This window comes from Meriones unguiculatus, chromosome 7, assembly GCF_030254825.1.
Source record: "Meriones unguiculatus strain TT.TT164.6M chromosome 7, Bangor_MerUng_6.1, whole genome shotgun sequence".
Lineage (NCBI taxonomy): Eukaryota > Metazoa > Chordata > Mammalia > Rodentia > Muridae > Meriones > Meriones unguiculatus.
This window is the reverse complement of record NC_083355.1, coordinates 118,497,553-118,508,157: the sequence shown is the minus strand read 5'-3', so window position 1 is coordinate 118,508,157 and position 10,605 is coordinate 118,497,553. Positions and strand designations below refer to the sequence as shown.

At 41.3% G+C, this 10,605-nt stretch overlaps 1 gene segment (V, D, J or C); it reads left to right on the top strand.

The window, feature by feature from the left end:
• The first annotated feature begins 1,134 nt into the window (after window positions 1-1,134).
• On the top strand, window positions 1,135-1,630 carry LOC110539432 (Ig heavy chain V region 186-1-like). The segment is given in 2 exon segments: window positions 1,135-1,218; window positions 1,302-1,630. Coding segments are annotated over 2 exon segments (372 nt in total).
• The last annotated feature ends 8,975 nt before the right edge of the window (window positions 1,631-10,605 follow it).

Here is a 10,605-nt window from a genome sequence, read left to right as displayed (position 1 = left end):
TGGCATTTGGTGACCTGTAATAAAGATATAATCCTTTTCCTTTGGAAGTTTTCTGTAGGTTCCCTGTGTGCTAGTGAGTGATCCCAACATGTATATAGACCACACTGACTGGACTACTCTGCTACTACTTAATGAAACAAGAGATCAGGAGGTCTCAAGAGGGGCCAAAGGGGGATAGTGGGGGGATAAGATAGTAATATATCTCATACATAAATACAACTTTCGAAGTCAAACAAAATCACTATTAGAAAAGAAAATAACTCCTTTCACATGTTTTGAGTTTTCATTACTGTATATACTGTACTCTGTGCGCGTTTCCTCTACAACCCCTATCCTTTTTCTTGCCACTCGTATTTTCCCTTTATTCTGCTACACAATTTCAATTTACTTCATTATATATTTGCTTACATATATGTATAACCGGGGAAGATCTAAGAAGTACTAATGAGAGACTCATAAGTCTGTGTTTCTACTAGGATCTTAATTAACAAAGTTATTTCCAGTTTTATAGATTTTGTAAGAGTGATGTAATTTCCTTTCTGATAGCTTATTTCTGCTGTATTTTATATAATCATGTCTTCTTGATGAAATGACCTTTTGACACATGAAGTTTATTGTCATAATTCAGTTTGTGGAATTATGTAGAATAATTGTAGAGAGTGCTGCAGTAAATATTGATGTGCATTTCCCCCCTTTGGTTGTTCTTTGTATTAAACATGCTGGAAGGGTCAATATTTATAGCAGTTAGCTGAAAGGTTGGAAATCCCCACAAGCTGGGAGTTTGTAGAAATTTCTAGACATTATCATCATCAACACAGCCAACAACAATGAATCAGTCCTATTGTCACAAGTGGAGCAACTGCCTCAGGTTGAGGAATCTTTTGAGAGCTGAGGCCCTGATGTGCATCCACAGCATCTTCACAGGGCTCAGGGAAGGGTGTGGGATGCATTTCCTCAGAGAGGATTAGGACTTGGACCTCAGCATCCTGCTGCCACTCACAGGTGTCCTGTATCTCCTTCTTCTCCAGCTTGACTCAGTCCTTATCCAAGAAATACCATACTCATGAATATGCAAATCACTAGAGTCTATGGTTGTAAATTTAGAGCTGTCCACACCCTATAACAACTTGTACTCAGTGTCCTCCCCACAGTCAGTGAACACTCTGGCCCTCACCATGGGATGGAGCTGGATCCTCTTCCTATTGGCAGCATCTACAGGTAAGGGGCTCCCCAGTTCCAACCCTGAAGTGCAGACAGGGACTGAGATGACACTGCCACCCACTCTGCCTTTCTCTCCACAGGTGTCCACTCCCAGGTCCAGCTGCAGCAGTCTGGGGCTGAGGTGGGGAGACCTGGGTCCTCAGTGAAGCTGTCCTGCAAGGCTTCTGGATACACCTTCACTAATAGCTATATGCACTGGGTGAAGCAGAGATCTGGACAGGGGCTGGAGTGGATTGGAAGGATTGATCCTGAAGATGGTAGTACTAAATACGCTCAGAAGTTCCAGGGCAAGGCCACACTGACTGCAGACACATCCTCCAGCACAGCCTACATGGAGCTCCGCAGCCTGACAGCTGAGGACTCTGCAGTCTATTACTGTGCGAGACACAGTGCTCCACCCACATCCTGAGTGTGTCACAAAACCTGAAGGAGCAGGAAGCTGCCTGGGAACTGAGAAAACAGAGAAGATGAGTCTAAAGTTTTGCTGAGAAAGTGTCATTCTGAGTGTCTCTTTGTCTGCCTCCTCCTCAGAGACATATAGGACCTTTGTCAGCTTTTCCAGGGGACCACTGGGAATAAAGTGATGCTGATTTAGGATTGCCCTACAATACAACATACATTGACTAGTTCTTTGTTTCTTTGTTTGTTTGTCTTGCTTCATTTTGTTTTTCAAGACAGGGTATCCCTGTGTAGCCTTTGCTGTCCTGGACTTGCTTTGTAGATCACGCTGGCCTCAAACTCACAGAGATCAGTCTTCATTGCCTCCCATAGTGCATGCACCACTGTGCCTGGTTCCTTGACTAGTTCTTTGCCAGCAACTACATCCATTAATATCTTTCTTCTTTTATAAAACAATAAAAAAGGTAAATATCTGATGTGCCATTGTGATAAAATATCTCTGAATTCTTAGAGACTGGAACTTTTGCTAGATAGCAGGAAATAAACTATCATAAATGTGAAAAGTAAAAGCCAAATCAAAAACATGTGGGCAAACAAAACTCTTTTCATATTCTTATACCTTTAGTGACATCCAAGTGTGACGTTAAATTTGGATGTGTTCCAAAAGAAGTTCCAGTCTCTTAGAATGTAAGAGTTTTTTTTTTTTTTATTTTAATGTATTGATGCCTAAGTTTAATTCCTGTAAGCTAGTCAAAGTACTATCATATTACTTTTCACAGAACTAGTTTATGGACTCAATGTATGTACATGAATATTGAGGAGGGTTCTGAGATTATGGATGTCTCTCTGGTTCTACATTTCCTTCCTTCTGAGTCTCAGTACCATGCCCTACAGTCTCAAGCCTTTACAGAATATGGACTTACACTGATACAACTTCAACTCTCTTAGTCCATTGGATTCTGCGTGGCCACTCTTTCTCTGTAGAGGATTTGGTTTCATATCAGTTGGTGAATAAACAACCAGCATGGACACCCGTGCTACTTGGTAATCTCAAAGGACTGATTCAGCAAAAATTCTCTTTCCCTCAGAGCATTAATATTGCATATTTTCTATCAGAAATACCCTCCCTGTTAAAATGAATATCATGTGCTTCATATGGATGCAGGCATATAAGGAATGCATTTGGCAGGCATGAATACCCTCGGGCAATTCTGTGTTGGAGACTTGACAAGGCTTCTCTTAACTTAAAATGGATCTTGAGATACTAGTGACTTTATAAAGCCCCTGCTGTCTCCTCCAACCGGAAAGAAGGCATTCCTCAGAAGGCAGGGGAATCTTCCACTTCGGTACTATGAAGAGAATGGGACACTCTGTTGTAGTGGGATGGTATCTGTCGAGTGGCTGTAAGATCTTGATTCAAGGACTTGTCTGATCCCCGCTGCAGATGTAATTTTGATGTGTCCAGATACATTATACTACATGGAGGAGAGATTTTCAAACAGGGTTCTGAACGTCGGACCAGGGAATCCCAAACACAAAGAAAAGTGGCTAATTACTTTTTCCTTTCAAATCTTAGATTATTCTTTCCCTCATGTACAGAAGAAGCAAATAACGGATTTTTCTCTGATATGAAGGCTTTGGAGCAAACTTGTTATAGTCTCCACTCATACATACCTTATAAACTTTCCCAAAATTGTATGTGAAACACTTCATGGTAAAGATTCAAGGTAGAAAATGTAATTTGAACTTTCTGTGTGCTTTTAGGGCATAACATCATCTCACCGTGAGTTATAAAATCTATCTCTCTTTAAATCTCTTTGGGAGAATATGGTTTTCAGTGGTATTATGCCTTATAAGGTTGCAATGGCTATATTACATGGCATAACATAACTAAACTACATCTTGAATTAACTAGAATCTCATACAGCAAGGAACTTCTTTGTGGGATTTTACTGGTTGCAACCTTGGAGGTGGGAAAGGTTATTCTCCATCTGGGCCACACCCTTCGGATGCTTCTTATCCTCTGGGTGCTGCCTTCACAAAAGACATGGATGCAGGAAATTTGGCTTTCGCCTGCTTGCACTCATTTCTTTTCAATTTAGATCCCAACTCAAGTCCCCTCCATCCACTCCTACAGGTCCTACTCTCCTTCTCTCTTTCCAGGATTTCTCTTCCCCTCCCCATTAGAAAAGCACCCCGCTCCCTTCCCCTACCCATCCCAGCAAGTCAAGTCCTATCAGGACTGAGCACATCCTCTACCACACTGGCCTGACAAAGGCAGCCCTACCATGGGCAAGTGACAGAAAAACATGCAAGAGACTAGTTTCCAAGACAGCCCATGCTCCCCTTATTAAGGAACCCACATGAATACCAAGCTGTACTCAGTTTAAATGTGTATAGGAGGCTAAGGACTAGTCCATACATGGTCCTTGGTTGGTGTTTCAGTCTCTGCAGGCCATCTCTGGGCCCTGGTTGGCTATGTTGGTCTTCCTGTGGAGCTCCTGCTGCCTCCAGGTCCTCTATTCTTCCCACGCTTCCACAAGGCTCCTTGTGCTCCATACAGTGTTTGGCTGTGAGTCTCAGCATCTGTTTTGATATGCTGCTGGGTGGAGCCTCTCAGGGGTGACCTATGCTAGGTTCCTGTCTGTAAGCATAGAAGAATGTTGTTAATGGTGTTGGCTCTCTCCCATGGGTAGGCCTCAGATTGGGCCAAACATTGGCTGGATGTTCCCCCTATCTCTGCTCTATCTATATCCATATACATCTTGTAGACAGGGTAACTTCTGGATCAAAGATTTTGTGGGTAAGTTGCTGCTCCCTTCACTCTACTAGGAGTCCTGTCTGCTTAGAGGCTCTCTTCTTCAGGCTCCATGTCCTTCACTAGTGAAAGTCTCTGCTAGAGACACCCCCCATATCCTCCCAGAAGACTACAATTCAAAGTTCCAGCCTGTTTCAGAAATGCCTGAGGCAATGGTTTCTTTGTTTCTCTGCATGTTCTCTGTCCTAATCCCATCCCAACCCAACTTTCTCTACTCCCCACCCTCATTCTCTCTGCACTCCCTCTCCTTTCCTGTTCCCTCTCTTCAAACACTACCTCTGTCTGTTTTATTTCTCCTCAGTGAGGCTCATGCATCCCTCATTGGCCACTCCTTGTTCCTTATCTTCTTTAGCTCTGTGAGTTGTAGTATGGTTATCCTATACTTTATGGCAAATATTTCCTTATCAGTGAGTACATGCCATGTGTGTTTTTCTGGTCTGTATTACCTCACTCAGAATGACCTTTTCTAGTTCCATGCATTTGGCTGAAAGCTTCACAATTTCTTTGTTTTTAATATCTGAGTAGTATTCCATTGTGTAAATGCACCACAGTTTCTTTATTCATTCTTCAGTTGAAGGACATCTGGGTTGTGATCAGATTCTACCTATTATGAATAAAGCTGCTATGAACATAGATGAGAAAGTAGACTTGTTTGATAGAGCATCTTTGGGTATATGGCCAGGAGTGCTCTAGCTGGGTATTGAGGTAAAGCTAGTACCAATTTACTGAGAAAGTGCTAGATTGATTTCCAAAATGATTGTACAAATTTGCATTCCCTCCAGCAATAGAAGAATGTTCTCTTTTCTCTACATCCTCACCAGCATGTGCTGTCACTTGAGTTTTTGATCTCAGCCATTCTGATGGGTGTAAGAGATGGAATCTCAGATTCATTTTGTTCGCATTTCTCTGATGATTAATAACACTGAGCACTTCTTTTAGAGCATCTGGGTCATTTGGGAGACCTCTTTTGAGAATTCTGTTTGGGTCTGAGCCACATTTTATTTATTTATTTTCTTTATTAATTATACTTTATTCACTTTGTATTCTCCCCCTCGTGGTTCCCTCCCTCCTCCTGTCCCAATCCCTCCCTTCCTCCAAACTCTGCATGCATGCCCCTCCCCAAGTCCACTGATGAGGGAGGACTTCTTTTCCTTCCTTCTGATCCTAGTCAATTAGGTCTCATCAGGAGTGGCTGCATTGTCTTCTTCTGAGGCCTGGTAATGCTGCTTCCCCTTCAGGGGGAGGTAATTAAAGAGCAGGCCAATCAGTTCATGTCAGATACAGTCCCTGTTCCTATTACAATGGAACCCACTTGGATACTGAACTGCCATGGGCTACAACTGTGCAGGGGTCCTAGGTTATCTCCATGAATGGTCCTTGGTTGGAATATCAGTCTCAGGAAAGAGCCCTGTGCTCAGATTTTTGGGTTCTGTTGCTCTCCTTGTGGAGTTCCTGTCCTCTCCAGATCTTACTGTTTCCCACTTCTTTCCTAAGATTCCCTGCACTCTGCCCAAAGGTTGCCCATAAGTCTCAGCATCTACATTGATAGTCTGCAGGGCAAAGCTTTTCAGAGGTCCTCTGTGTCAGGCTCCTGACTTGTTCTCTCTTTTGTCCTTCTTCTGATGTCCATCCTCTTTGCCTTTCTGGATAGGAATTGCTGCACCATATTTAAAATTGGATTATTTGGTTTGTTTGTGTTTAATTTTGGGAGTTCTTTATGCATTTTTTGATATTGGACCTGTGTCAGATGTTGGGTTGGTGAAGATCTTTTCCTAATCTGCAGGCTGTCATTTTGTTCTGTTGGCTGTGTTTTTTGCATTACAAAATCTTCTCCATTTCAAGCGATCATATTTATTAATTGTTGATCTTAGAGCCTGTGCTGTTGGTGTTCTGTTCAGAAAGTTGTCTCCTATGCTAATGAGTTCAAGTTTTTTCCCACTTTCTCTCCTAATAGATTTAGTGCATCTGATTTCATGTCAAGGTCCTTGATCCACCTGGACTTGCTTTTTTGTACAGGGTGATACTCCTGGATCTATTTGCATTTTTCTACATGGAGACATCTAGTTGGATGAGCACCATTTATTGAAGAGGCTATCATTTTTTCCATTGTATAGTTTTAGTTTCATGTCAAAAATTAAGTGCCCATAGATATGTGGATTTTTACTTCTGGGATAGTGTCTCTCTTCCTTTTAGTTATTTTGGCTAAGGCTTTGTCTATCTTGTTGATTTTACAAAGAACCAACTCCTGGTTGCATTGATTGTTTTCTCTCAGAGCAGCAACATGAATGTTCCTATTTTCTAATCCATCCTGGTAGCCTGAACATTTTTTATTGTGAAATAACTCAATACTAAGTGTTATTTTAGAAAGAGCATACTAAGTTCTCTATTTTGTTGCTTGTGGTGTTTTCATAGAACTTTATACCAATTGTTCTGGAATTGTTCTCTCATTCCATGTGACAACGAGTGTATTTATTCTCTTCAGGTTAAACATTTCATTACTCAATATTCTCTTTAGAGCCGGATCACATGTCACTTTAGCCATTTTTGTTTTGGAAAGTTGTTCTTTTTCCTGAAACTTTGACCTAGTTTTGCTATATATAATTGTCTAGGTGGACAGCTGTGTCTTTAAGAATTTGGAGTGATTTTCTCCAAGAATCAACTCTTGGTTTTATTGTGTCTTTGTATTGCTGTCTTTGTTTCTAAGGTATTGATTTCAGCCCTGAGTTTATTTCCTGCCATCCACTCCTCTTTGGTGTGTCCCATGTGTTTGAATATGTTTTGCCTTCATTTTCGTTGAATTCTAGAAAGTTTTTAATGTCTTTATTTCTCCCCTGATCTTTGTTTAGAGTTCTTCATTTTCCATGAGTTTGTATGTTTTCTGTTGTTTCTGCTGTTGTTGAGTTCCAGCTTTAAACCATGATGGTCTGACAGATACAAGGGATTATTTCAGTCTTTTTCTGTATGTTTAGACTTGCTTTGTAGCCAAGTATGTAGTCAGTTTTGGAGAATGTTCCATTAGGTGCTGAGAAGAGTATATATTATTCTTTTGTGTTTGGGTGAAATGATCTGTAGATATTTGTTAGGGCCATTTGATTCATCACATCCTTTAGTATCATTATTTCTTCCTTTAGTTTCTGTCTTGATGACCTGTCCATTGGTGAGAGGGGAGTGCTGAAGTCTACTGCTATTAATGTGTGGGGTTCAGTGTGTGACTTAAGCTTTAGTAATGTTCAGAATTGAGATGTCATCTTGGTGTATTTTTTTTATCAGTATGAAGTGTCTTCCGTGTCTTTTGATTAATTTTGGTTGAAAGTCTATTACATTAGATACTAGAATGGCTATTCCAGCTCATGTCATGTGTCTATTTTCTTAGAAAACTTTTTGCCAGCCCTTTACTCTGAGGTAACATCTATATTTATTGCTGAGGTGTGCTTTTTGTATGCAGCATAATTATGGGTCCTGTTTTTCTATCTATTCTATTAGCCTGTGCTTTTTATTGGGGAGGTGCTGCAAATGATTTTGAGAGATATTCATGACCACTAGTTCTTCATTACTGTTATTTTGATGTTGGTGGTGGTAGTGTGTGTGTGTGTGTGTGTGTGTGTGCGTGCGTGTGCGCATGTGTGTATGTGGTATGAGTGTGCTTCCCATTTTTTTGGTTTTGCTGATGTGAGGTTATTTATTTCCATTTTTTTTTTCAGGGCGCAGTTAGCCTCCTTGGGTTGACGTTTTCCTTCTACTATCTTCTGTAAGGTTGGATTTGTAGATAGGTACTGTTTAACTTTGTTTTAGTTGTGGAATATCTTGTTTTTTCCTCTATGACACTTTAAAGTTTTGCTGAGTATAGTAATTGGGGTTGACCTTTGTGGTCTTTTGGTGTCTGTGAGCTGTAAGCCCAGGCCCTTCTGGATTTTAGAGTCTCCGGTGAGAAGGCAGGTGTAGTTTTGATAAGTCTGTCTTTATATGTGACTTGGCCTTTTATCCCTTGCAGCTTTTAATATTCTCTCTTTTTTCTGTACATTTGGTGTTTTGATTATTATGTGGAGGGAGGATTTTTGATTTCTGGCAAAATCTATTTGGTGTTGTATAAAGTTCTTGAACATTTTTATTCATCTCTTTAGAAATCAATCTGGTGCTTTTTCATAAAATCGGAAATAGCTCTACGTCATACCCAGCTACACCACTCTTGAGTATATACCCATAAGCTTTTCCATCACATAACCAGGGCATTTGCTCAACTATGTTCATAGCAGCTTTAATTGTGATAGCCATGATCTGGAATCAACTGAGATGTCCCTCAGCTGAAGAATGGACACATTGTTGTACATTTACACAACGAAATAACCCAGGTATTAAAAACAAGGAAATCCCCATGGCAGTTCAGTGTCCAATTGGGTTACATAGTAATGGGAAGAGGGACTGCCTCTGACATAATCTGACTGGCCTGCTCTTTGATCACCTCCCCCTGGGGGGGAGCAGCCTTACCAGGCCACAGTAGAGGACAATGCAGCCACTTTTGATGTGAACTGATAGACTAAGATCAGAAAGGAGAGGAGAACCTCCCCTATGAGTGGACTTGGGGAGTGGCATGCATGCAGAATGGGGAGGGAGCGTGGGATCGGGAGGGGAGAAGGGAGGGACCTATGGGGGAATACAAAATAAATAAAGTGTAATTAATAAAAAAATTAAAAAAAATAACTGACATTTTAAATAGAAAAAAAAAAAAAAAAACAAGGAAATCGTGAAATTTGCAGGCAAATGGATGGAACTAGAAAAGATCATCCTGAGTGAGGTAACCCAGACCCAGAATGACACACATGATACATACTCACTTCTAAGCAGATCTTAGCCACATAGTACTTCATAAACATACTACATTTCATAGACCCAAAGAAGATAAGTAACAAGGAAGACACAAAGGAGGATGCTTAAATCTCACTCAGAAGGGGAAATAGAATAGTCACATGAGTTATTATCATCATCATCATCATCATCATCATCATCATCATCTTAACCATTCTGCTGCAAGTACTATTAGTCTTGTCCACTGAATTCAGAGAATGTGTTGAGGCAAATGGAGGCTGTGCACAATGATACAGACAATCCACAGCCCATCCAAAGCTAATACAGCATTAGCTCTCCACCTTTGATTTCTGGCCTTAGAGCATAGTCATTGGTCTTCCTGTTTCTGCCACTGAGAAGCTATCTCCCTGAGACTTTGCTAAAGCATGTATATATTGCATTTCTGTTATCCATTCATTAATGTATGAGCACCTAGGCAGATGCATTTACATAAACGTTTGAGGAACTATTATGATTTTCCATTTCCATTTTTTTCCAGACAGTGTAGCTCTGTGGAGCTTTGGCTGTCCTGGATTCACTCTATAGATCAGGGTGGCAAGGGAGGTGAACTGGCTATATCAAAATAAAATAATGAAGTGTTATCATACACACGTAATAAACACATTGTAACACAGATACTGCTAAATCATCCATTTCATCCATGCTTTCTGTAACAATAACCTCTACTGCTTCAAACCAAGAGCTGACGCTATAGCAGGAAGACATGCAAATTGGGACCCAGAGGCTCTGCTCATAAAAGCCAGTCCAGACTGACCCTGTAGCTACAGCAGAGGGGCTCAGTCCTGAGTTCCCCAGTCTTCCCGTTCAGTGATCAGCACTGCACACAGACCTCTCACCATGAAGTTGTGGCTCAACTGGATCTTGTTTTTGACTCTTTTAAAGGGTAATTCATGGGACACAAGAGATGCTGAGTGTGTGAGTGCACAGAGGTAAGAGGGCCAGTGGATGTGTGTGACAGTTTCCTGGCCAAGATTCTCTACTATTGCAGGTATCCCGTGTGAGAGGCAGCTGGTGGAGTCTGGAGGAGGCTTGGTGAAGCCTGGAGTTCTCTGATACTCTCCTGTGCAGCCTCTGGATTCACTTTTGATGATGCCTACATGCACTGGGTGCGCCAGGCTCCAGGGAAGGGGCTGGAGTGGGTTGCTACCAGTAGAAACCAAGCTGACAGTTTCGCCACAGAGTACAGCCTATTTGTGGAGGACCGGTTCACCATCTCCAGAGAGAATTCCCAAAACATCCTCTACCTTCAAATGAACAGCCTGAGAGTTGAGGACACTGCAACTTACTACTGTAGAGGAGAGAGA